This window comes from Toxorhynchites rutilus, chromosome 3 (assembly GCF_029784135.1).
Source record: "Toxorhynchites rutilus septentrionalis strain SRP chromosome 3, ASM2978413v1, whole genome shotgun sequence".
Lineage (NCBI taxonomy): Eukaryota > Metazoa > Arthropoda > Insecta > Diptera > Culicidae > Toxorhynchites > Toxorhynchites rutilus.
Window position 1 is genome coordinate 174807873 of NC_073746.1, and position 27770 is coordinate 174835642.

At 39.0% G+C, this 27770-nt stretch overlaps 1 protein-coding gene across 1 annotated transcript; it reads left to right on the forward strand.

Moving 5' to 3' along the window:
• The first annotated feature begins 292 nt into the window (after positions 1–292).
• On the forward strand, positions 293–27770 carry LOC129776902 (serine/threonine-protein phosphatase PP2A). Its single transcript, XM_055782835.1, has 5 exons — positions 293–660; positions 19526–19735; positions 19794–20147; positions 20216–20406; positions 26277–27770. The coding sequence occupies exons 1-5, from the start codon at positions 559–561 to the stop codon at positions 26347–26349; spliced, it is 930 nt and encodes a 309-aa protein (XP_055638810.1). The 5' UTR covers positions 293–558; the 3' UTR covers positions 26350–27770.

A 27770-nucleotide genomic window follows, 5' to 3' on the forward strand; every position in this document is an offset into this window, starting at 1 on the left:
TCTTTAGTTTCCTGGGCGAAAGAAGTCTGCGGTATAAGTCACATATTACATTTTGAATTTGTTGTTGTACATAACAATTTGTAATACGAGAAGATTTTGCATTTATTCCTGTATTTGGTTCAGGGTAATTTATAGCTGTAGTAATTTCGCCAATCCAGTGGAATCGAAAATCGGATAAAAGTGATCAAATGTCAAATTTGAAAAACAGTGGAGAAATAACAATTCGATACATTCGATAGAGAGCGATAGTTTTGACAGATCAAAAGAGAAGAGTAGAGTACTGGGTAGCCAGTCTACTTCAAAACAACCGTCATCGATTTTCCACAACGCCGCGGCCATTTTGTTAGAAGTGTGCTTGCGATTGGAAGTCTCCGTTCGGAAGATTACTTTAGTCGGATTTTTCTCTGTTTTTTCTGAGTGAATTCCGACTGTAATTACACGGGAAATACCTTGGCATTGTTTAGTGAAAGTGTACATTTTCTAGTTGGTAGTGATCTACTGAAAACAGTATTCGGCTGGCATATTCACAGCGGTAAAAGTTGCAGCAGCAAAAAAAGGATGGAGGACAAGACGACATTAAAAGATTTGGACCAATGGATTGAACAATTGAACGAGTGCAAACAATTGACCGAAACTCAAGTTAAAACCCTGTGTGACAAGGTAATAGCGATAATCATTTCAGTTAGCAATTTGCTAAATGTTTATTGATGGGACGGTGTCTGTTTCGGGAAATCGGTAAAATTCCGGATCATACGCACACGCACACACATTCAGGCTGGCTATGATTTCTATGGACATATCGTGTAGTGTTGCAGCCAGAGTTCAGATTCTTACGAGCCGATCACAAACGTCACGGTCAGCGACCGATATGATCTTGAGTGCTTCGTCCTTCAGCGAAGCATTCAATTGTTTGCAGAAAATGGATAATGCTAGCAAGGAGCATAAAAATGGCATTCAAACCCATTCGATAGGTGAAAATTTCACATTCGCCGCTTTTGAACGAGAAAGCTTTTCTATTTTTGTGTAAAATATTCGACGTCATCTAAACGGTTTTCTATGAGCGTGAAGTTACCCATATCTTCCGCGTATATCTTTTCCGCAGATAGTTATTTCAAGGAATATAAAAAAGGATGATTCCGTTAGATTTTGTGTGGTTCGAGGTGTCTTATGTGTGTCAAGAGACGATTGGTTGGAGAAAAATATCTATTGATTATTTATATGGCCAACAAATAACCGCATAGTTGTGACAATGTGTGATGAATGATAAAACTGTCAGCCAAGAAGGTGTTATGGATCGATTAGAATTTGCAGGTTCTAATATAAAAAGAAAGGACCGAAACTACGGTTATATTTATGTGGATTTATGTTTTATCAAACCTATGTTTGTCAACATAAAGAAGGTGTGGCTGGAATTGTTCTACTGGTGTTAGTGGTAGATGAAAAACTATGCAATCTATCGAGTTACCGATAAATTGTAAAGATCAATTTTTACTAGCTTCATTTTTGTTTTCTGCTTCATGCTTCATAAACGAAAATATGTGTCATCCCAAAAATTGCAGTAAACTGTAATTGTTCGATGAGTGATGGTTACCAAAATGAAATAAAAGTTGTAATCAGTCATGATAAAAATAATTGTGTTCCAAGATCGCTGTGGTGAGTCATAGCCTAATTAGAACAAAAGTGATCTCGTCAAGGACGTTCACGTTACTGCATAAATGCCATCATACAATATGTGCAAAACAAGAATCCGAGTTCAGCCTTCAGTGCTGTCGGTATATTGATGCGTACACCAACACATTTCCTGGGAATCGGTGGTTCATCGAATCCATAACAGCAGACATTGGAGTAAAAAAGCTGGGTGTTCGTGACATCATGATAGTCGCGTCATCGTTGAAAATATTTACACAGGTTTGGCGAAGATAACGCTGATTCGCTTATATTCTATTTCGCTCAAGCGACCGTTGGGCTTAAGTTTCACGTTGATTGTACATATATTTATTGAAGAAAAAAAGTATCCCTGTGAGTAAAGACTTATTTGCAGAAATTGATGCAATGATTATCGCTCTCGATGTCATTTAGGTAGAGAGGTCGGAGATATCGGTATTTTACAGTGAAATAGTCGTACTCTTGTACTTAAATTGGATGCGTTCAAAAATTTAATTCATAATGTGTCCTTTTCGCTCTCCGTGTCTTGACTTTCTTCAGAAATTGAACTCTCTACGGTTTTAATATTACACGCTAGGAACCTGATGGCTCATACAGAGATTTCACGGTGAAGTGTCACTCATTTTTTCAAAATTGACCTTCCACATATTGGTGGGATCGAATCTGTTGCTTTTATTGACCTGAGAGTTGATAGTTGCGGTAAACAAACGCAATCAATTTGCTGATATGTGCTCATTCCTCCCTGAGCCACAGTTGATCGTAGGGACTTCAACTCCCACGGAACCATCTAGGGCAGGGGTGGCCAAACTTTTGGGCATTACGGGCGACTAACTGTTCAAATGTTAGAACGCGGTCTACCCAGGTTGACTGTATCAAAAAGTCATTAAAAATGAATGTGAATGGTGAAAATGAATAAAAATGAATAGACAATAAAACATAGTTTTAACCCTCCTATACTTGCGTACAAAATCATAACTCGTATGTCTCAGACTGTGCATGTCTCTGTGATTCAGAAATTTTGAACTTTTTTTTCAAAGTAGAAAAATATATAATTAAATGAAAAAAACTCCAAAAATATTTTTCTGCGATTTCATTCAGTTTCAAAAGTCATGTAATTCAGCCTCCTCAAAACAACATTATTGATTCTCGGTCTGTGAAACCGAGATAGTGAGAGGATTAATTAAAGGTAAAGCATGGCCTTATTCTATTATAAATTATTTTTTTAAATAAAAATAATGATTGGTTACTATTTAATTGATAAGCATTGCTTTGTTTACTGTAAAGTTTCATCAATTTATATCATTGTTATTTTTAAGGAAATCGTCTTTAATGAACATACAAATCAATTATTTTCCATAAAAATATACCCGAGATGATTATTTTTCTCAATTACCTAGAGGTAAAGGCTAATCCACTAGCGACTCAACAGTTTTGTGTCTTTGTGTGAACGAACCCTTCAAACATTTTAATTATCTGTCAAAATCAAATCGATAGTCAAAATCAAAATTTCAATTATGGTGAAGTACACGAACGAACGATTAATTGAGGGGCTCAGAATGCAAGAGGGTGTAAGTGACTTGATCGATTTCTCTTCGTCAACTTTTTCTTTCATTAATAACGCAACTGCAAAAACGTTCCAATTTGAGTTTGCTATAGAATCTGATAGATGAGGTTCTGACCTACCTTCCACATTGTCAAATACAGCTGGGAATGAGTTTGCAACTAAGTTATGACCAAAAGAGAGAGTCGATGTAGAGAAATCGATCAAATCAATTACACCCCTTTCATTCTAAGCCCCTCAATTGTTCAAAATTATTACTGAAATTCGGAGTCGGTGGTTGCAACTTTAAGAGCGCTTACTCCAATAATCGTAATAATCTGCTCAGCCGCAAGTAGTGAATTCATCCAAAATGGCCCAAAACAAACAATTGCACGGCGTTCTCAAGAAATGGCCATGCCGTATTTTGCGAAAAGATATTGGGCCACATCCTTACAAGATTAAATTGACTCAAGAACTAAAGCCAGTTGACCATATGAAGCGCCGAAACTTCTCCGATTGGGCTCTGGCTTATCTGACACTAAGGAGGGCCCCTCTCGGCAGTGCCACTCCGGTATCGTCCTGGGTCTGTCGATTGCCGTCAAAGAGGTAAGACGCCGAGCAACGGTCAACTGTCCACGTGCCGATCTGCCGTGGATTCCGGCTGCGCCTGATGAGTAGAACAACAGTAGAACAACCAATCAATGTCGCATCCGCACGCCTCTCTCTCGCCACCTCGGAACAACTAGCCAAAATAATCGTAAGCAATTAAATCGAAATTATTCAAAGGAAAGGTGAGAATATTCTTTTCATTTTGATCGCGAAGCCGCTCCAATTACCCAGTAGTAACCGACCCTGAGACCCAGTTCCAGGGGTCTCTTGCTACTAAGGGCTTTTTGGGAAGACACAGTAGAAAGTCACAGTGTTATTTCGAGAAATTAACCTGCTGATTGGACGCCTCGTTCATGCGATTTGACGCTATTGAATTTTTTTATTGGCTATGTGAAGTCACTGGTTTATGCCAACAAGCAACTTCAGAAGAGCTCAGAGACAACATCCAACGCGAAATTCGAAACAATCCAGTCGAAATGTGTGGCCAGGTAGTGGAAAATTAGGTTCAACGGATCGATCGCTATATGTGGAAATCGAAGTTCTTTCTTCAAATGTAAGAGTGAACTACAACCAGAATGAATTTGGACTCACTATTTCAAAATTACTGTGTTGACAAATCCTTGATGAAATTATCTATCGAAAATACTGATCCCTATTATGTAAATTGGATCAAACGGTCGCTTCGATCACTATAACTATCACACCGAACAAATTTTCGTATTTTGTAAATCGATAGGATTTTATTGAATCGAGTTATTTCTCCAACGTCGGCGAATTACATATTTTAATACATTGCCGAAATGGTTCCCAAGGCATAACATTAGGAATGCAACAAGCAAACCAAACAGCTCGAAAATTTATGCCCACTATATAATTTTTGAAATTTCTAATTTTTCATTCACTAGTTACTCTATTCATGAGTCTGTACAATTAATTTACATTACTTATCATAGTTATAAAAATAAAGTAACCATACTTCATCAAAACTCGCATTCGCAAAATTGTGTTTATTTCCGGATATTCCCAGCATTTTCAATTGGCCATTTAACTGATACGCCTGGATACGCCCACATTATTTAAATTGTTCCTAGTGACAACTTTTTGCTTTATTACAAGTTAGAGTCGAACAATTGGATGTGCTGATATGAAATAAATAACAATCTGAATGAAAATATTCAAAACACAAACTTTAATGAAGGAATATCTAATCTTTCAACTAATATGTTCTATTGAGATTAGCATTAACACTTTATAAAATGATCACGGCAAAATGTGGAATGATATTTAATCCATTGCGTTTGGAGGCGATTCTATCCTAGACCAGCTGGCAGGCGCCTTGGAATATCTACGCGGACGACCTGTAGACAGCGGACTACCGTTTGGCCATCCCTGATCTAGGGAGAACAGTATGACGACAACCGTTCATCTTTGATATTTCATATATTTATGCTCAACGTCTCTACAACATGGCCAATTCTTCTCCAATTAATTCGGTTCGTGGCTATCTATCTCCATTTCCGCGGGCACCCCGTACTCACCATATCCTGTTCCACTTGGTCTTACCACCTTGCTCGCTGCGTTCATCGTATCAGCCGGATTCCCGATGAACGCCATTTTTGCAGGATAGTTGTCCGACATTCTTGCAACATGCCTTGCCCAACGTATCTTTTCAACTTTGATCACTTTTTGGATACTGAGTTCGCCGATGAATTGCCTGAGCTCGTAGTTCATTCTTCGCTTCCATACGCCGTCCTCTTGCACAGCGCCGAAGATGGTTCTCAACACCCATCGTTCAAAAATTCCGAGTGCTCACAGGTCCTCTTCGAGCCTCAACCGGTCTTATGAGCGCTTTGTACAGGAAACATTTCTCACGATTGCTAAGTCTGTTTGACCTCAAGTGTTTGTAAAGACCATAGTAGGTACGACGTTCATTGATAATGCCTCTCCGGATCTCATTGTCAGATGTTACCATTGAGACAAGGTAGACAAATTGGTCTACTACATCGAACTCACCGCCGTCGATCACTACACTACTACCTAGTTGGATCCTGTCGTACTCGGATCCGGAAGCCAGCATGTATTTGGTTTTAGATGCATTCCAGCTCTCTCTGCCTCGTACTTAAGGGGGTATTCTAGTGTAGAGACACGAATTTCGGACGTTTTTTCGAGCTCTGTAAAAATAAAATAAAGAACATTTTTAGTATCCATTATATCATTATTTGTTCATCTATCTTTTAACAATAAAAAAAAATTGAACGGAAGAAAAATATTCATAACTAAAATAGTTAAGAGCTGATGAAGTGAGAGGGTTAAAAAAAAAGACGAATAAAATTGATATTTCAATGTGCCATTTTCACTCTCACGTTCATAGAATCAATCGAAATTTCATTAGTTTACCGCTATGAAGTTGATGTTTCGAAGGCTCCTAGTATCGGTGTGTATGTTGTGAGATAATAATCCCCAATTAATTAAAATTTCACCGAAAATATTTCTGTTTTCGAGAACTAAGCATACGACTACTCTCTGGACCTTTTTACCACATGAATAATCGAAATAAGCCACGATATAATTGTCATCTGTTAAAAAAAGTTGAATGATTTCATGAGAATTTTGGCTCAAATTATCATGCAACCGTGAGTATATTCAACATTGTTTTGTTTCTTCCATATACATTCCATATTGAATGCAAATAATTACGACACGATATTTTGCTTGCCAATACAGATACACTTCGCCTACTGCTCCACCTCATTGGATATCGAGTTAGGAAGAGTTGACTGTATTACACATTTTTCAACCAAGCATGTTAACAATTAAACATGACAGTTAATTTTTTTAGAAAACGCTGAAGAAAAATAAGAAAATTTCGAAAATTGAATTCCCAAATGTCTTGGTAAGCGTATCGAGACTCGAGAAAGGAATAGTCCAATTTGAGCTGTCTTCATTTTATTTTTATATTTTCTGTATCAATCATGTATTCTATGTAACGGAGAAACATGTTATTTGCAAGTAATTGAAGAATCTTGAACGAGACATTTGTCTGAAAATAATTTTATATTATAATGAGTTTTGGTAAAAGTACTAAGCAATTTATAGTAAATGGAAATTGTAAAGGGTCAATGAGAAGATCAATCAATTAATATTTCTGCGATTGGACCCATTGTGAATGTTTGAAAGTATTGATAGAAGAAAATCCATTTTAGGCGGGACAAAGTTTGCCGGGTCAGCTGGTGAAAAATTTTAAAAATTTTCGAAAAAGAAACACATCGAGATAATCATTGAATAACGTCCGCCGTGTTGTGTTGTCGGACGAAATTTGGTCACTAAGTTGCTCTATTTTCAATTTCTATTCCTCTTACGACTCACATTCGCAACAGTGCGTTGCAATACTTGAGTGGTATAGTCGTACGCGCAGTAATTACACTCGCAAACTGGGTGTGCTGAAATTTGTTAACCTTCTTGAGTTCACGTTGGGGGTGGTGATCAGGTCTATTTTTATTGGCATCGTTTCGAGAAATAAGATCAATTTGTTTATATTTCGGTTGTAGCGAGTGTGGATTTATATGCTCAAACGTTCCAGACCGCGCCCGGGATAATTCATTTTAGGAATGTAAATTCCAGAAACTAACGTACGTGTTTCACGCGAGATGAGTAACAACAGATTACAGGAAATATTTTCCAATATTATTTATAGACATTTATAGACAGTTTCAAATCCATCACATCGGACATTTCGTCTGGACACCAAATATTTTATCGACATTCGCTTTCTAGTCGCTATACATGAGAGTAAATACTGGTATGTTAAACTAATGTTATTGAGCGTATTTTAGAGTACTCATTCCTAGTTCGTTGACTGACTGAGTCTAGCGAATACCACATAAGATGTCCTTCCTCGTTCTTCGACCCACTTCTGGTGAGCAGTATTCGTGATCTCGAATCCAATGTCGTGACGAAAGACGCTGCAGATGTGATAATAGTTTCAATTCAATGTATTTTCACTGTAACTTCCCTATCCGCTGAACAGACCAACAGCCTTCAGCGTCTTCAGACGATTTCCCGCTAAGGTCGTTTACATCGTTGTGAAAATAAATTCGTAAAAGAGTGCAAGAATCAAGAGAAAGGGAGCGGTTGTTTTGGCGTTCTTTGCATTGAGTATAGGTGCACTTGAGGAGGTTTGTTTTTAAAGTGAGATAATATGTCTGGTATTATAATGATCGAAATTTAAACAAGGGAGATACGGTTTACATTTGATGTGTAACATTTTCTATTCTTCGTATTCTGGCTAGCTTGAGTTCCGATATGTTGTTGATTGGATCGTTTTCGTTACTTCCGATCTCATACATGTCAAACACAATACCGTTGCATGTAAAACTCCTCAGGAACGTTTTATTAGTTGATATTTTTTGTATTTTTTCCGGATTGAGTATTTATAGCATTAATCTCAAGTATAGCTTCCAAGTGTGCTTATGCACCTGTATATGCAATGTTTATTTTCATGATTATCATCTTATTAATGCTGACCACTTTCTATATACAAAAACATGACTGTATTTGTATTTATAGTTATTTAATTCCGATCATCAGGCCATTGAACTAAAGCTAATTACATTTATAATTGCCATCTGTCCACTAGGATGATTTGTTCGTTCGAATCAATGTATAGCGCGAATTGGATGACTTTGTTTCCAATTTGTTCGGATTGTATCCAGGAACGCTGCTAAATTGTTCTCGAAATAGTCAAGAAATAATTTCTATGTATGAGGCGTCCTTACGCATGAGTTAAAGCCACAAATCTGTCACGATCGATTTTTTTTTTCTTTGACTTGAATCCAGTCTAGAATCATTTGGAGTTACTATATAATTTTTATTTAACACGTTGATCCCCGTGTCGGGTCCTCGAGACTGACGTTGAGCTTTTTGGTAGGAAAACGATCACTGGGACTGAGAATTACAAAATAAGAAAATAAACATAGGGTAGATAGGGGCAATATGGTCCCCCTAAGAACGAAACGTCCTAAATCATGTATGAACATTTATAAATTATGCTACATGTTAAAACCTCACGATTTGAAACCTTATTGATCGATGTACATTGTATGAAAATGCTTTAGAAAAGATTCATGATGAAAATTTACACTTTTAAAAATGTATTCCATTTCCGTCGATCGAGAGCACTACGGGGCAAAATGGGCCACCATGCGGGGCAATATGACCATGTTGGTTGATTCAATCATTTAAGCATGTTTTCGCTGGGAAATAACGTAACAAGTTCATAACGTTCAAGTTATATGAACAAAAGTTTATTCTATTCACGTATATTTCATTGGATTTCATTTAGTTTGTATGTACGAAAAGTAACAATGATCAAAGTGATTGGACTGCAATTTTACGTTACTCAAAGCAGGAACAGATAATAAGCATTGGTTCCATCCATCGCCGTCCGTAGAGGAACTGAATTGTGCCCCACAGTAGCAACATAGAGTGCCCTGTGGAAGATTCTATGGCGTTATTCCGTGTTCAGCAGTCAGCGCTCAGCTAAAGTTATAGCGCTAATCTGCCTTTTTCCCGCATTGTTAGAATTTTGGAATAGGATAGGGGCCTGTTGAATGAAGATAATAATTTTTAGTTAAATTTGTTCTCCTATTGATAAAAAATAGTTATTGGAATCACTGATTTCTCATCCACGTTGAATTGCCTTACTGGTGGAATGTCGTATTTTTGCTGTACGTCCTCCAGTAAATCGTAGAATTTCCCGACTGCAACGCGATTGAATCCCTGTGCCCTGGTGGCGGAGATTGCTTTTGGTGTCCAATGTGAGAGTTGTGGGTGGCGCTCTCCAAAACCTGCCAACTAATCCATTCCGGCTAATTGCTTTTGGCTATTGAAAGGGTGAGAAATGCCATCTTTCGGCCAAATCGTACGCCAGCTTCCGGATTCCTTTCGCCGTAACACTGTAGAACCGTTGTTCCGTAGAGAGAATATAATCTACAAGCTAAGAGAACTTCCGTCGTTTTTTTTTATCCCATTTATTTATTTCTTAGGCTCATTAGCATTTTATCTGTAACAGAGCCGGGTTTTTATCGTGTACATGTACATATGTTTATGTTTCTATAAATTGTAAATTACACATAAGTAGTAGTAGCCATTTAGGTGTTAGGTTTTTCTGTTCCATTACATTATGGTAAATTACACTGTAGTAGCCATTTAGGCGTAAGGGTATTCTATCTGTTCTTCCATTGTTCAGCAGACCGGACAGCGGAGACAGTTGATATTGATCATTGTTGGGTTATTTATAGAACAGCAGCCCGATGTTTCTTGCAGAGCAGAGCAGTTGTATGGATGAATTGATCCTATTTCGACCGTGGATCGTTCTCCATCGCTGATGATGGTTGCGTGGACGTAGTTATTCTATAACAACACAACATTGACCATCTGAGGGCCCTGAGTTTGAACTCACGATCGATCGCTTAGTAAGCGAACGCGTAACCAAGTACAATAAATATCTTTGGAAGCTGGGACCGACACTGATGATGAGCAAAACAATTTCTTCAGAGATGAGGAAGCCATATACGCTGTGTTTGAGAAAGAACGCTGTACTGATGGGGTAGGTCAAAAATGCGAAACTAAAACCGCCAATGAAACACTCAGCGTTGAGCGCAGAGAATCAAGTGAATTGGAAAATTGGTGATTAGTAATCGCAGGCAGAGGAATATCGTTTTTGGGATTTAGTCTGTTCCTGTTTTTGAGATTTCTAGGGAGAGCTTGGAAATATTCAGTCTTCATATCGCCCACGTTCTCATGAAAGAGTATTATTTCATACTAGAGGCGCTCGTTATTGGCGGATGTTGCAATCTGTCTGAGTGTTGAAATGATTATGCAGATTCTGGTTTATTTTTCGATGCTATGATATTTACGATGTCAATGATCTCAATTAGCTTTACTCTCCGATCATTCAACATAATATCATTGATTTTTTTTTATCATTTCCGGCGTTGTCACCTCTTCCGGTCTTCCAGTGCGACTTCATCCAAAACAATTGTTTGGCCACGTTTTAGCTTATCGATCAAACATCGGCCAGTCTCGTACGAGGGTGTAGACTCTTGGTTAATTATGGATCGATATTTAGAAAATCGATTTTTCCTTTCCGATTTTCGATTTTTCTTTTTTTTATAATGAAAGCCATTGGTGTAATTTTTATCTTTGACGCTATAGAAATCTTCAAGAATTATTTTTTCCGTTTTCGATTGTTAAATTCGCTGTGTGGCTTGTGGCGCCGTCCTGTTGAAATCACATATTGTCCAAGTCCATATCATCCAATTCGGGCCAAAAATATTCGGTTATCATTGAGAGGTAGCGATTCCCATTCACAGTAACGTGCCAGTCTTGATCATCATGGAAGAAGTACGGCCCAATGAAGCCGCCGGACCATACATCGCACCAAACCGTATTTTTTCGGGATGCAATGGCGACTCATGAAATACGTGTGGATTGCTGCCCGACCAATAACGCATTTTACTTGTTGGCGAAGCCATTCAGCCAGAAATGAGCCTCATCGCTAAAGATGAGTTTTCGATGAAAATCCGGATCATTTTCAAGTTGTTGCTCAGCCCAATTCACGAACATACGACGCTTCTGGTGGTCAAGCGGCTTCAATAAGGATGTAGGCCAAGATATTTTCGCAAAATTCGCCACAACGACGTCACAGAGATGTCCAACGCTTGAAAACGACGTGTGAGATACTGATTTGAGTCTTCCTCAATTGATGCGCTAGTGGCAGCAATATTCTCGACACTACGGGCACTTCTTTGTCTCACTGGCACTGGAAAATTTTGTATTGTGCCTAAAAATTAAAATTTTTCCACTAGACGCTCAATTGTTGATCTGGTAGAACGATTATGACGACCATAAATTGGACGTAGCGCCGTTAAAGTTGAGGCCACCGAATTTCGGTAGTAAATTTTAATAACTTCGACTCGTTGGATCGTATATCTTTCCATTATGAAATGGTAAACCTTACTGAAGAGAAATGTCAAAAGAGCAGGAAAAATATGGCGTCGTTTGCTGTCTCTATCGGTCTACTTTTGTAGCGTTCCTATTGAAATACCCGTTACTCTCCGCACATAGATTCTTCATGCTGAATTTAGGCGTCGTGCACAAATTACGTAACGCTTAAAATGCGACATCGAAAAAACTTTCGACAAGTTCAAAAATTTGAAAATCAATGCTAACATCAGTTGGGATTGGAGCCTTCAACCCATCTGGCGTTAAGTTGAGAGGAACTGAAATTGATATTGATGTTGATTTACACTATTCCTTGGTTCAATGCAGCATTTCCTGTCGTTATATTTCACCACTTGCAAAAGGCCCTGAGATGTCCTTACGTGATGAGCAAACCACTCGGCTTAATATCGTACTAATTCCGCTTCATCGATTCTGGTGTTTGCGAACTCAATATATTCTGCTTTGAGGGGATATCCGTCGATCGCTAGATTATTCTACACATCAGCTAACGATTCTCCTGCATTTTTTTCTTTATTTGAGAGGTTTTCAGCCTCCTGGGCTGGTTCGCCACTTTATCGACGGCAGTCTTCCGAAAAACACCTACACATGTCCACGCGATGTGAAAATTCCATGTTTTTGTTTGAATTCGAACATGATTCTCGCTAGTGTTGAGTGTCTATCCCCAACACGAACAATGATACACAAACATAGACATGTGAAAACAAACACGATGTTTATAATTCAAGAACATCATGTACAAACATATCACCCGATGTCGCAGTATTTATTGCTTTCGTTTCGTTTCTTTTCATACACGGAAAGAAATTATTCATCCCAAAACATTTCTTCGTAGAATACTTTTTCACAGAAACGAACTTGAAATTTAGTTCGCATTTCAAAAATTGCACGAACTAAGAGGCTATAAGTTCATGCACCAAAATATATATATTAATTAAGGCTTATATGGCGTCAGCCTAACGGGGCCGGGAGTTCAATATTTTGACAATATTTGCTTACAACTATGTTAGTAATATGTAACCGATTACTCGCGGTTGGCTCGAGGTTAGTATTACAAGTGTTCTCATAATTGGGATGTTGCAGTCTTCAGTGCTCTGTACGTGTGCCCGACATGGGATACTTCCTATTGGGATGCAGCTGACCGTTAATCAGCAACGACCCCCTAGTCTGCACCCCATATCTAGCGTGGTGCGTCTTTTTCGACTCGAGGAATCCAGGATAGAATGATCACTAGCCGGCGCAATCATCAGCTCGTGTAGAGTTGTCATGAGCGGTACAACCTTTGGCTCTTGTTAAATCATCAGTGGACTGCACAACCTTCGGCCCGTGTATCTGTAAAGTGTGTGTTTGTATTGCCGCGACTAAGTAAAAGTTTATAGATCGTTCATGCACATTTTGCAAGTCTGATTAAATAATCCTTGGTTTCGTTCAAAGAAAACATTCTCTGAATAGAATGAAGCTTTCTATTTTTTTTGCGTGCATGTTAGCAATTAAAGTCTGGGGAGCCGACTGCATAGCGGGTGACGTCGTACAAATGCTGATCAAAAAAATAAATACCCAAAAATTAGTTTTAGATGCAACCTTCAGCGGCACACAGCAGAACAAGCAGAGAAATTTCAGCGGCTAAAACACACCATTAATTTCTCGATGTTATCACAAACTGAATGAAGGAAAAAACTAAAAGCTACACTTACACTGCATTACATATGCTATGTGTGCATGCAATTGCATCATCCTTTCTTCTCCGCTCGTTTTATAGCTCGGGTCGCGATCATCGCGAACAAGAAGTATTGGCCATTTGTATTCAAAGATCCAGCCAAAATTGTTGCTCCCGTGGTCGAGTGGTTAGCGTCACGCCTAACATGTCACTGCTGAATAATTCAATTTTAGTACTTGTTCAAATAGCTAATAATAGCGAATGTTACATAAATATAAATGCGTGCACTAAATAATGATATTAATTGTAAAAAACTCTGATATCAATCGACGTTTATTTTGTTCAGAACAGATAAAGAGGTTTATTTTATTTGCCCAATATTTTAAACGAATCAACCATTAACATACCAACACACCACGCGTTGAGTGGTGGTGGTGTGGTGTCCGATTCGCTTCTTCTACTCTACGCACTGCCGGTGCTTGGGGTGAAAATGCTAGAGAAACTGTACACCATGTTCGAACATCATGTGAAACATTGGGATTTAACATCGTATGTCCAAACATACCACGAATACAAACATGTCACATTTTCTAACATAGGTACGAAAAAATCATGTTTGTACTCAAACACAAAACTGTGAACAGCAGCGTGGACATGTTTATTGCGGACGCAGTGTTTTTTGTGAAACATGGAAGACTGATCGACGGCATTGCCGCAAGTTTTGAGAACAAATTATTGCACATAAAATTATTACACAAAAAATTAAACACGTATAAAAACCATTTTCGAAACATAATTTGACAAAAAACTTGCTGTTTGTTTGCTGGACCAGATGGCAATGATGTCCTCGGAACATGGCTCCAGGCCAGTGAAGAGGAAGCCGTGCCGTTGAAGAAGCCGAAGTGTTCTTATTCCCCTTCATCGTGGAGGGGAAGGAACAAGGATCTTCTTGACTGATCCATTGTTTAGACACTACATCTTGAAAAATAGTTCGGCATCTTTCAAGTAGCGGAAAAGCGCTGCTACTCCCGCTCAAGATTCGTTGTTCTCTCATTCCTTTTTCAACGACGAGACAGTCGAGCCCTTGATTTTTCAATAGGTACTTCCTGATGGCCTGTACCCATGGATGTTTGGACCTGGTCGCACCGATGGCGCTTGCCGAATCGGAGACGACCAACAACGGCTTGGAAGATGAATTTGTGGTTCCCTTGAAGATGCCGGCCACTTCGGCCGAGAAGGCAGATGTCCGCGAGTTTCTTGCTGGAAATTAGACTATTATTACTATCGCTTACCCCAAATCCAACCCCTGAAGGTCCTTTTGAGCTGTCCGAATATCTGATCTCGTGGAGACGGTATTTTTCTGCTATGATGGCCTTGAAATATTCTAGCAGACCGGTCGAGCTCGTCCGACTCGGAAGTTGTCCTGATACCGTTCTCGACGACCAAACAAATGAAACATAAATTTCTGCATTACACGAGAATTATTCAGGCAAATGAAGCCAAATTCAGCATATTGAGGTTTAAGGGTGCAATAAATGTTTCTATGATGGTTAGACTCTCCACACACCTCTCTAAGGGGAGGCTGCCGTACAAATGAAACACAAATTTCTACATAGCTCTAGAAAATAATCAAGCAAATGAAACCAAATTCAGCATATTGAGGTTTTAGGGTGCAATAAATGTTTCTATGGTGGTAAGACTCTCCACCCCCCTCTTTAAGCTACCATACAAATGAAACTCAAACTTCTACATAACTCGAGAATTAATCAAGCAAACGAAACCAAATTGGGCATGTGGAGGTTTTAGGGGACACGAAACGTTTCCATGGTGAATAGATACTCCTTCCCTCTCTCTGAGGGGGGAGGAATGCCATACAAGTGGAGCATACATTTCTATATAATTCAAGAACTAATCAAGCAAACTGAACCAAATTTGGCATGTGGAGTTATTGGGGGGCAAGAAACATTTCAAAGGTGGTTCAACACTCCCACCTTTCACCCCCGCTGCCATACAAATTAAACACAAATTTCTGCATTACTCGAGAATTAATCCAGCAAATGAAACCAAATTAGGCATGTGGAGGTTTTAGGGGACACGAAACGTTTCCATGGTGAATAGATACTCCTTCCCTCTCTCTGAGGGTGGAGGAATGCCATACAAGTCCACTTATATGCATACATTTCTATATAATTCAAGAACTAATCAAGCAAACTGAACCAAATTTGGCATGTGGAGTTATTGGGAGGCAAGAAACATTTCAAAGGTGGTTCAACACTCCCACCTTTCACCCCCGCTGCCATACAAATGAAACACAAATTTCTACATTACTCGAGAATTAATCCAGCAAATGAAACCAAATTAGGCATATTGAGGTATTAGGCTGCAATAAATGTTTCTATGATGGTTAGACTCTCCACCCCCCTCTCTAAGGGGGGGAGAGAGTTGTTCAGCCATACAAATGAAACACAAATTTATGAATTACTCGAGAATTAATCAAGCAAACGAAACCAAATTTGGCATGTGGAGGTTTTAAGATGCAATAAATGTTTCTATGGTGCACGGCTTACAGAGACAAGGCTAGTTCTTTCGCGAGTAAACATTTTTTTTGATGACGTCATCCGAATTGTTAGTGTAAATAGTCGCCAGTTGTATTTTGTTTTCCGACTTACGCGTAAATGTTCCTGAAATGAAAAATCGAAAGTGGTTCAATGCGCTGTGAGCGGGTGTATAAATTATGAAAATGACATTATCGGGCCAAAAAAGAGATTCTTTCGCTTTCCGAAAAACCAAGAATTATGTTCTTTGTGGATAAATGTTTTATCAAATTATTCATGGTGTTAAATATAATCAACTATATTATCAACGCATAAACTTACAAAGCACGAAAAATAAAAAATAAGAACACATTGTTTACTTCAACGATTCAGATGACGTCACTAAAAAATGACTGATCCGGAGTAGCTAGCCTTGTCTCTGTAAGCCGTGTCTATGGTGGTTAGACACTCCTTCCGCTCTCTAAGGGTGGACTGTCATACAAATGAAACACAAATTTATGCATAACTCGAAAACTAATCAAGCAAATGGAGCCAAATTTAGCATGTGAAGGTTTTACGGGGCACGAGACGTTTCTATGATGAATACACTCCTCCCCCCTCTCTAATTCTAAATTTTGGGCGGGACGAAGTTTGCCGGGTCAGCTAGTACGGAATAAGCTTTTGCAGCCATGGCAAAATCAAGATCTTGATTTGTGTTTCTGAAAAAATCTTTTTATCTTAGTTTTTTCTCAAAAAATCTGTATTGAAATCTGTATCAGTTTTAAAACTCCAAATTTTTAAGCCTAATTTCAGCTTTAGTATCATTGATTGGCATAGCAATTATTGATGAGACGATGTTGATGATATCCACGTAATGCCAGGAAACATATACACTGTAGTAAAAATACATCACTTTATTGAGGTGCAATGGAAATTTATTCAGTTACCAGTGGATGCTTATTCACATTGTGCAACGTAAATTCATTCATCAAAATATATTTCGGGCACACGCAAAAAATGTAACGGTAGTAATGAATTACGCATTAGCCATAATACTGAAGAACTGTCGACGTATGGTTGCTTTCCAAAGTCATGAATAATAATCAAAGTTGCTGTTCGATTTTTGAACGCGTGGCATAAAATGGGTTAAGCTTACTGATAAGGCCAGTCTGATTCTGCTACGATCAACTTCCGTATAAATGCTGACAGGATCAGAACTATAGATGAGCGCGATGCACTGCTGACAGGATCAGAACTATAGATGGGCGCGATGCACTGCAACCAGAGACACATGCGATCACTGAACTGGATGGTGGCATCATTATAGCCGAAATGTTAGAATGAAGAATGTAATTTAAAAATCGGCTTCGACTAAATAACAGGCTTATGGCACGAATAGTTTTTATGGAATCGTTGTCAGCTGAGCTCTGGCCTTATACTTAAATGATTTCGGCTTTCGATTTTTATTTAACCGGTCACTGACAACATGCGGACTTTTACAATTTATTCATGCCCAATCCCAATCCTAGTAGACAAAATTCGATCCATATCTCTTTTGATCAGTTACTGATGAATCTTTCAAATGTAAATGATTTATCACACTACTAAATTTACTAATTTTCTCAATTTTCACAAATTTCAGAACACGTCTATTTCAGTTACCTAAAAAATACAAAAGTATTTGTCAGTTCAACTTCAATATTGAAATGTAGTTTCAAGATATTATGTTTTTCCTTTATTAATACGAAAAACTTTGAGGATATTTTTGCAATGAGATAATAGCTGCACTGAAAATATACTATCAACTGACTTTGGAATCTTCGTAATCCGGAACTCAGACATGAACAGACATTGAACACCTGTCGTGTTAAATGGTATTAATTAGACTTGCAGTAGACTTGTTAACGCTTAGTAACATTCGTTCGATGAATCAATCGCAAGTTTCCGACGTGAATAAATTGCAAAAGTCCGAGTGTTGCCAGTGACTGATTTCCGTTGTTCGTTTTTATTTGTATCTAGTGAAGTGAAGTGAAGTGAAGATAAGATCATTGGTGTGGTATCATGACCGACTTCGACCAGACATGTTTTGTTCTATCTTTGCTTATTTTCCGTCGGTATATTTCCGCCACGTTGAGTGCAAATATACGACGCCCGAGAACGCACCTAGTAGACTCAGTCACGCATGAGTCGGGAAGATGTAACTAGAAACTTCAGCCTCAGAAAATCCCAATGACGTTAGCAGGAATTGAGGCTATGACTCTATCCATATGAGAATTGACGTCGTGAAGACAGATACTATATCTGCATTCGCGATAGTGGAACGATAGATAAGGCTCTTCTTCTTTTTTGATGGCACTAATGTTCCTATAGGAACTTCACAACCTGAACCTAGTGTCAGTTGCGTCATTTTAATTTAGAAATTACTTGGGATTCCATTTTTGTGGGTTCTATTTCGAAGCGTTCAACTTCAGACTTTCGTGCTACATGCAGATTGTTGCAATCATCGAAATTAGAATCTGCAAAATTAGCATATTTTGGCTAAATTTATTTTTGGTATAACTTTTGGTATGTCGTACATAGGTTCCCTTCATCGGAGCATATAATTTTCAACGAGAGTATAGAGTTAAATGAATGTTCACACGCTCACCTCGTTATTTGTCAAACTATTTGTCACATTAAAGCTAAAGAACATCATATTTGTGTTCAATACATACCTATTCATCACTAGCGATAATTTTGGAAATTATACAAAGACAACGTTTGAAAATGAAATTATACTGTTTGTCTGGTCCAGCTAGAAGAAATTGATATTTCGATTGCGTCTTCGCCCTATGCGTCATTAGATGTCTAGTATTCAAATCTATAATTACTTACCGATTCTTGTTCTATTTATTAATAATTTTTTCCACATTGCGTCGATTGGAACCACAAATAGAGAAACAATATTAGGCAAATTTCGCACCCACGCTTGATTGACTCGCATAAGGAAGGTGAGAGATATTAAAAAAGCCATGAAATAGCAACCGAACGCAATCCATTTTATCGCGTTGTTTAATGTTCTTTCGTGCGCTTGAATGTGTGTTAAGGAAGATTTTTTTTTGTGTGGTGTTGTAACTGAGTCACAATCGATTACTTTTGCGTTTCTATACGTTCGTGTATATTCAACTTCGAAAAAATAGAAATGTTGGCATATTTTTTTCGTGTTAATACGGATATTGAAGCGAAAATCTGAAGGTCAATGGCGTGTTTGGGTCTTGCCGGTGAATGCAATTTCTTGAAGACATGAAAAGCTAGACTGGTTATATTTACGGCTGTAATTGATTCAAGTACAATTGCTCAACCTCACATTGTATATGATGAAGTTGAAACATTACCGTAATTTAGGTACACGATAGACACCGTCAATTGGACTTTCAAGGATAGAGTTCCGTATTGTTCATTATTTCAAAAACAAAGTAATTTCTATGCTTATTTTTTCTATCCCATTGTATCCCACAGGCGAAGGAAATACTAGCAAAAGAGTCAAATGTGCAGGAGGTGAAATGTCCGGTGACAGTATGTGGCGATGTGCACGGTCAGTTCCACGACCTGATGGAGCTCTTCCGGATAGGCGGACGATCTCCGGACACCAACTATCTATTCATGGGTGATTATGTAGATCGTGGCTATTATTCAGTGGAAACAGTGACACTGCTGGTTGCACTTAAGGTGAGTTGATCTGTCGAAAAGCGTCTGTGGGATATATTAAAAAAAAACATCGTTCTAGGTACGATACCGTGAGAGAATTACAATCCTCCGAGGCAATCATGAATCCCGACAGATTACCCAGGTCTATGGTTTCTACGATGAGTGTTTACGGAAGTACGGAAATCCGAATGTCTGGAAGTATTTTACAGACTTGTTCGATTATCTCCCGCTGACTGCTCTGGTCGATGGGCAAATATTCTGTTTGCATGGTGGTCTTAGTCCTTCAATTGACACATTAGATCACATCCGAGCGTTGGACAGACTGCAAGAAGTCCCACACGAGGGACCGATGTGTGATCTTCTGTGGTCCGATCCCGATGATCGGGGTGGCTGGGGAATATCCCCTCGTGGTGCAGGTTACACCTTCGGACAGGTAACTTTTGGAGTGATATAAGTGTCTGGTTGAATGTTCTAAATTTGTTCTATTTGCTACTACAACAGGATATATCAGAGCTGTTTAACCACTCGAATGGTCTGACTTTAGTATCCCGAGCACATCAGCTTGTTATGGAGGGTTACAATTGGTGCCACGATCGCAATGTTGTTACAATATTCTCGGCGCCAAACTACTGTTATCGTTGCGGTAACCAGGCAGCATTAATGGAATTAGACGATGCACTGAAATTTTCATTGTAAGTATTGGATAATCGATTTAGAGAGAATATTTGGAAATATTTATGCGTCTAGGAACCCCTTTTTTATATTGGCAAGAAATTGAACGCAGATTTTTAGAGGCTCAAAAGTGGCTGACAAAATCATTAGACAGGAATAGGTGATATTCACCTGGTTTCAAGTCCGAACTATTATTTGGATGCACGAGAACCTCCTAATCAAGCCGCCGACTTTAAAAAATGGCAATGGTTGCTTCTGAACAGAAACGACAATTATCATCGGTCAGGATTCCTATCTTTTTGAGATAGACCGTGGGTTCCATCACGTCCTGTTGGCTTCAATCAACGATAATTCTTGAGTTTTGAGCTTCGATTTCCGACGAGATTATCTACAAAATAGCTGTCGAATTTATTGCAGAACTAATTCGTGCTAAGAGAATGGCTTTTTCGTTTCCTTCTTTCCGCAAGTGATCAGACATCTTGTATAAATAAACATCATTAGTTGTGGCTAGGTTTCGTGCACATATTGCGTAACGCTGAAAGTCCGGATTTTCGGCAGTCATGCTGCAACGAGCAATCCGACAAAACGTGGAACGATACAGACTGAAGCGAAAGCATCAAACATCTTTCTCGGGGAAAAAACGTCGCCTAGAAGAGAAGGGGTGTGCGGAAAATCGCGGAAGTTCTTCAACAAACTGAACGCTTCGCACAAGGGCATCTTGACGATCGGATCAGTAAATCAAGACGACTTTGAAGAGGGTTACATCGGTGCAATGGACGACAACGATGTACCACCCCCGACGATGGGTGAAGTTAAGAAGGCTGAAGAACGACAAAGCAGCTGGTAAAGATGGTCTCGAAGCGGAGCACTTCAAGGTAGGTCCGGGAAACCTTTTAGAGTGTATACACCCGTTGTTAGTCAGGATTTGGGATATGTAACAGCTACGGGAGGAGTGGAAAGAAGGGGTAATCTGCCCCATTTATAAAAAAAGGAGACAAGCCGGATTGTGAGAACTACCGTGCAATCACGATCATGAATGGTGCTTACGAAATTCTATCCGAGATCCTCTTCTGTCGTTTATCGCCAATAGAACGCAGATTTGTGAGAACTTAGAAGACCTATTTCCTGCCCGGATGCTGGACGACGGACCAGATTTTTACGCTACGGCAGATCTTCCAAAAGTGCCGCGAGTATCAAGTGAATACGCAACAAATTTTCATAGACGAACACGGCTTTCTCCGAAGGTTTGAAAGATTGATTCAGGCAAGGATGAACGTTGTGCGGTGCAGTGTGCGTATTTTAGGCGATCGTTTGAGACTCACGGGGACTTCGACAAGGTAATGAACTCTCCTGTATGCTCTTCAACGTGGCGCTGGAAGATGTTATGCGGAAACAGGCTTCAACATGCGGGGTATGATTTTCAACAAATTCAGTTAGCTTATCTACTTCGCCGATGACACATTATACGGTTGTGGAGTTGTATATCCAACTGAACCACGAAGAAGGTCTGATTGGGTTAGGGGTCAATGTGACTAGATAAATACTAACAGGAAGGGCTATTTGTTACAGAATCCCCTTTGATAGTAGCGTTGTAATCGACGGTGACGAGCTCGAGGAGGTCGATAAGTTTATCTAACTTGGTTCGTTGCTAACAACTGACAACAACAACAGCCATGAAATTCGAAGACGCATAATCAACGGAAGTCGTATCCCGAATGTCCGACAAGTTCCGACCCTGTACGAAGTGTAGCATGTTCATATCTCTTATACGACCGGTAATCATGGTACATAAACGATGCTCTAAGAGGACGAAGGGGACGTGCAAGCACTTGGTGTTTTCGAACGCCTAGAGCTCAGAACAATATACGGCGAATGTATAGGAAAACAAAGGTTGGAGAAGGATGAACTATGAACTTGGACACCTCTACGGCGCAGCAAAATCGTGTATGATCGGCTGTTACAGTTTTACTGTTTCGGCTTCTGTAGCTCTAACGCTACAAAGTGAACGATGGCACTACGGAATGATGATGTAAACGAGATATCGAAAACGACTAGCGATGATCTATTGGCGACGCAGTTATCGGATATTCATATTCTAAAAACTCTTGAGTAACACAGACAGTTTGATGATACTGACTGATCCATATGCATCGAGCATACATGTACATTGGACCACTGTATTGAACTGCTTCAGGATGATAACAGGCATCAGACGATAGCAGACGGAATAGGTTTATGATTGGCAGTCATGACAAAGTCATGATCCGATAGAATAACGCGATATTCGAGATGCATTAATCGGTACCTGCTTACGGGCAGCTGTTGAGCCCATTATGACACGTGCTTTATCATCTTGGCTCAGGAAACACACCTCATGCGGTCCCAGAATCGAAGCAAGCTGCTCGAGGATATAAGGGTGTATGAATTTATTCAGCAATAAAAATGGAATTTTGTTACGTAACGATCACGGCTATACCCCTCTCCCCCTATGTCACATTAAGTAACGCAACCTCGAGATCTCCCCCTCCCTATCGTGTTACGTAATTTGTTTACGACGCCTCAGCATTTTATCTTCTGGTACATGGACCACAGTTCCAACTACGCGTTACTAGACCAGCACTTCACTGATTTGGGAATCTTGAACCTAGCGCTCCTCGTCTTGATCGGTAAAGCTTCTCACCGAATTGTTATATTTTCACTGATAACATTAGCGTTGTCGAAAACGTTGCCTCTACCATATCAGTGTCGTGCCTGAGGTTCAGAAGTCGTTGGTATTCATCTGGAACCAACTCAAACGTAATGTCATTCCGTTCCTTGATTCTATTCTGTAACCTGGTTCTGGCTTCCGGATGTTTATGTTTCTAGTCACAAACATAAACAAACCTGAGGAATTCGATGTCGACACACAGTTTGTTTACCCGCGTTTACCGGCGAATGTTTTGTAGCCCTCGACGGTTTGTTTCGTGATTTGCAAGCACTTGAACCTTACTTTGGTTCACTCGTCGAGTCGAATGGTATCTTTGGCGAATGAATTCTATTAACGGAGCAAGCAGCAAACGTGACATTTTAACCCAGCTCGTATCGAAATTCTAGGGTGTTGCTCGCCTGGGAATCGAGAATTTGTTCCGGGTTCGTTGGCCCTTGTACATTGATAGCCGATATCGTTGCTCGAAAGACCGCTACCGCTGCATCTGCGTTTGAATTTAATATACACTGGAGTCGCTTTTTACGCGGGGGATACGGGTAAACCAAAAACCGCGTTAATTCCAAAATCCACGTAACACAACTTATACAGAATCTTGAATGTTTCAAATAAGAACTCAAGGGTTGAACCCTGGGAAACCGACATCGACCCCAATCGATCACTTTGAGAAACTCTACTTCAGAGTTAAGCAATCTAACGTAACCCGATTTACTTCTATTTTCACTATTATATATGATAGATACCGCAACGTGAAATCATAGCAAAAATATGGTTTTTTTAATTAATCAGCTTACCGGTGAGGAGGGAGGGAGTTTAGATAATGTCTACGTGGTCACGTTAAATTAAGGCATATACTCGGAAAAAAATGCACCAGATAAAAGAGTTCGCCAAACATTTATTTTGAGTCAGATTTTCTTGAAACTTTCAGCTGATCTTCATTTAGAAGAAATCGTTCTTTGAGTCTGGTGGGACTGGAAATTCTGTTTATGAATTTAAAAAGAATCGACAGCGCGTGAAGATGGTAGCCTTGAATCTGGAGGAGACGCACAACCAAACCTGTATTCCACTAGTTCTGAAGACATTGACAGATAAACGGCAATCTGCTGAACTTTGTGAAAAATCTCGCGTCAAACCGGACCTTCGAGGTAAAAGTTGGGTACACCAGTTAAGGCACCTCACCGGAGTTATAACTGAATGATCTGTTTACGGGTGGTCAAAGATGATCTCTATTGTGCCTGACCAGAGAGAAATTTCACTGCGGATTATTTTTGATCTGCTGTCATCTATACCAACAATCTCGGTATGCGCTGAGGTAGGGGAATTTCCGTTTGACATCTTCGTGGACGCGGCGATAGTCTCCAGAACTTCGAGCTTCCTCGCCTAACCAGCGGAGGTGAGGAGACACACTTGACTGTCTTAACAACCGATAGCTAAATAACTTTGGCTCACTGGGCCCAAAATAAACTTTTGTCGAATTTATATCGAAAATTATCCGTTGAAGCGGGTCAAAGGCTTCATAACCAGTATCGGAGACGTGAAGACGATGAGGGAGCAGCAAATCCTATCAGACTAAGAACCGGCCACTGCAAAATATCACATAACTTCAATAGAAGATTCGTTCATCCCCTTTGCGATCTGTGCGAGATCCCCAATTCGGCCGAACATATCGTTTGTGTTTACCTGAAATACGAGAACCTACGGAACTTTTACGGGATCAGCGCGAGCATTTGTGGTCATCCTTGAAGATAACCGTTCATAAACTGCTACACTGCTTTGTTTTCTGATAGATTTGAACCTGTAAATTTGAATAAGAAATTGTGGCTTTACGCTCCCCAAATATGTCCTTTCCCACAGCCATTTCTTAAAACCCTTAACCGCAAATGTTTCCTCTCATTTCACACTTAGTGAACTGCAATTATCCTAAATCCCAAACCTTCGTTAACCACAGGTCATAAATTATTAGTCATCCGCTAAACAATTTATGACCGAAGAAACAACCTTTTCCCACAAAAGAAATAAACACGACACTTGCACCGTCATGTGAGCAATTCGTCACACGACGCAGGCGCCAGATGTTTTGTTTTAACGACCTACTTGAGTCATGTTTCTGCGAGCAAGGCGGAAACTCGATTGCAAACACAACAACATTTCTCCGTCCTCATTCTATCTTATTCAAGTAATAAACATTAATTATTTTGTGTAGAGTTAAGCGAAATAATGTAAACTAGTACTTAAGCGAAAGGTTGACAAAAATACGAGCAGTTATGATCAGTCTTTTGTGAAAAAGATGTTTCTATAACGTGGCGTTATCCATCCCACCACATCTCAAAATCCAAATATCCTTGGTTCTTCCCCTTCGTCATTCACCACCATTGGTGTGGGAGACCAGGGAAAAGAACCCAATGTATGAATGTGTTGAAATTCTTGTGATATGAAATTTTTTATCCGTATATGTATGTAAAATCAATAATGTTGGTAATAAATTCATTGTAAACACACCTCTCGGTACTTATTAGGTCATTTTTGCTAGGACGAACCAGCTTAGGACTCTGAAAAGGAGAGGATAGCTGAACGTCTAAAAAAGTCGCAATAATAACGTTAATGGAATTTGGAAGAAACTAAACAGCCATACAAATAATTTCACGGGAAGTGTTGGGGGCCAAATTGAGAACAAACCGCTACTGTTTATAAAGCTAACATTTATATCTATGTTAAGAAATAGAATAGAAAATACAAACAAATTTAAAGTGGAATTTAAGCCCAACCCAATCATTTTCCGATTTTTTTTTTGTCGAAAAATGGAGAAATGTCCACTTGGTCAACAGGGGAGGAGTATAGATAATGTCCACGGAGGAGGAGGAGGGTGTCTAAAATGGTCCTTTTCTGTCCACGTGGTATGTGGACAGCCGCTTATAGGGTTTCTCAAACAAATGATTGAATTGTTTTTGGAGCTTTATTTTTTCCGTACGACTCTTGGATATTTTTATGATTTTGACAATTATTGTCGGTTTCTGATTTTTGAAATTAGCCTACGCAAAACGACAAAATATTCTGTAAAATGTAACATTGAACAATCAGTGTGTCAAAAATAGCCCCACACAACAAGACGCAAGGTGGCCAATGCATCCTATATCTCAATTCGGTTGATTGCAAATTATAAATCTTTCCTCACATTCACTTTTTCAGCCTACAATTTGATCCAGCTCCACGTCGCGGCGAACCACACGTGACCAGAAGAACACCGGACTATTTCCTTTAAGAATATCATTATAACGAATATTGTAATACACACTACAAATTAAACAAAAATATACCTAATGATAAAAAAAATAAAATAATAATTATAAGCATATATTATTATTTAATACAAAAATGGTAAAAAAAATCGCAAAAAGTTTGTTAAAATTGCAAGAAAAATTGGAAAGCGTAAAAATGTATTACACAAAAGAAAACTACTTAGGAGAGAAAAGAGGAGATAATTTGAAAAAAGAATAACATTAAGCATCAGCCAGAGAAAATTTAGCATGAAACACACCCCTCACATTTGCAATTTACAAATCGAAAACAAGGCGAGAGGAAATCGGAATAAATGGAACTATATAGATAGAGAGCGGAGTACATACGTAAAATACGTGCAAATACTCATTGATGAGTGTGAGAATACACAAACAACACATCGCTACATCCCTTGGAAATCTGTCTTTATGCCATACCAACATACCGAAAATCAACGCGTTGTGTTCAAACTCATCACTCGCAGAATCGTGTCTCCATTTAGTAAGCATCACCACCACTACACAACCCCATAGCCAACCGGGGCGGGTACATGAAGGAACGGAACCAATAATCATACCTTGACTAAAATTTTATGCTAACCAGAAGATGCAATAAAGTCTTCAAGTAAAAAAACATTGATTTTTTCAATCTAAGCTGACGGAACCTCAATTAGAAAAGAAAATCACTTCGCGATCGCAGATAGTATTGTGAAAACTTCTAACACATTTTAATGGTTCATTCAAAGGGGAGAAATTGTTAAAACAATTATGAGAAATAATCCAGAGAATAATATTGAAAAATTTGAATGTTTCCCCTAAATTTCAGGAAAAGTTTTTCGCGGGCTTTCAGTTTTGCGTATTCAGCATTAACAAGGGATTTTTAACGGCGAAAACTGAAAGCAAGAATATTTGAGCGGTACGGGTGAAACAATTATTTTTTGTTTAGAACATCACCAACGTATTGCGCGAGGATATGGGGGAACAAAAACGCGAGCTTGTGATTGAAAAAAGATAGGCGAGAAAAATGAAACGGACAGGATGTTGTTAGCTAGTTTTTTACTTTTCGTTAGTAGAGAAAGATTTCATTTCTCCCTCAATTGCGCTGAAATTGTTTATATTCAAATCAACCCTAAATCTAAATTTGGACAGACAGAACGAAAAAAAAGTTTATGAATGCTTAGTTCGGATTCCAAACTTACATGAGAAAGAAGAAAAGTAGGTGCAATTTGTAATATTCCATTACCAGCCATGATGCAAGTCCATTTGTTGTTTGATACTGTGGAATAGGAGGAACAAGTGAAGGAGGATGAATAGTATAGCAGAAAATGCAGATCGGCATTGGGAAACATGTGGATATAATGGAAAAATCAATAAAATTTCAACGTTTTAATGAACGAAACACGAA

Bases quoted from the DNA above. Each gene is read 5' to 3' on its own strand.
- LOC129776902 (XM_055782835.1), top strand. From the start codon at position 559: ATGGAGGACAAGACGACATTAAAAGATTTGGACCAATGGATTGAACAA. The intron at 661-19,525 runs GTAATAGCGATA...TGTATCCCACAG, and splicing joins TTAAAACCCTGTGTGACAAG to GCGAAGGAAATACTAGCAAA. The intron at 19,736-19,793 runs GTGAGTTGATCT...ACATCGTTCTAG, and splicing joins CACTGCTGGTTGCACTTAAG to GTACGATACCGTGAGAGAAT.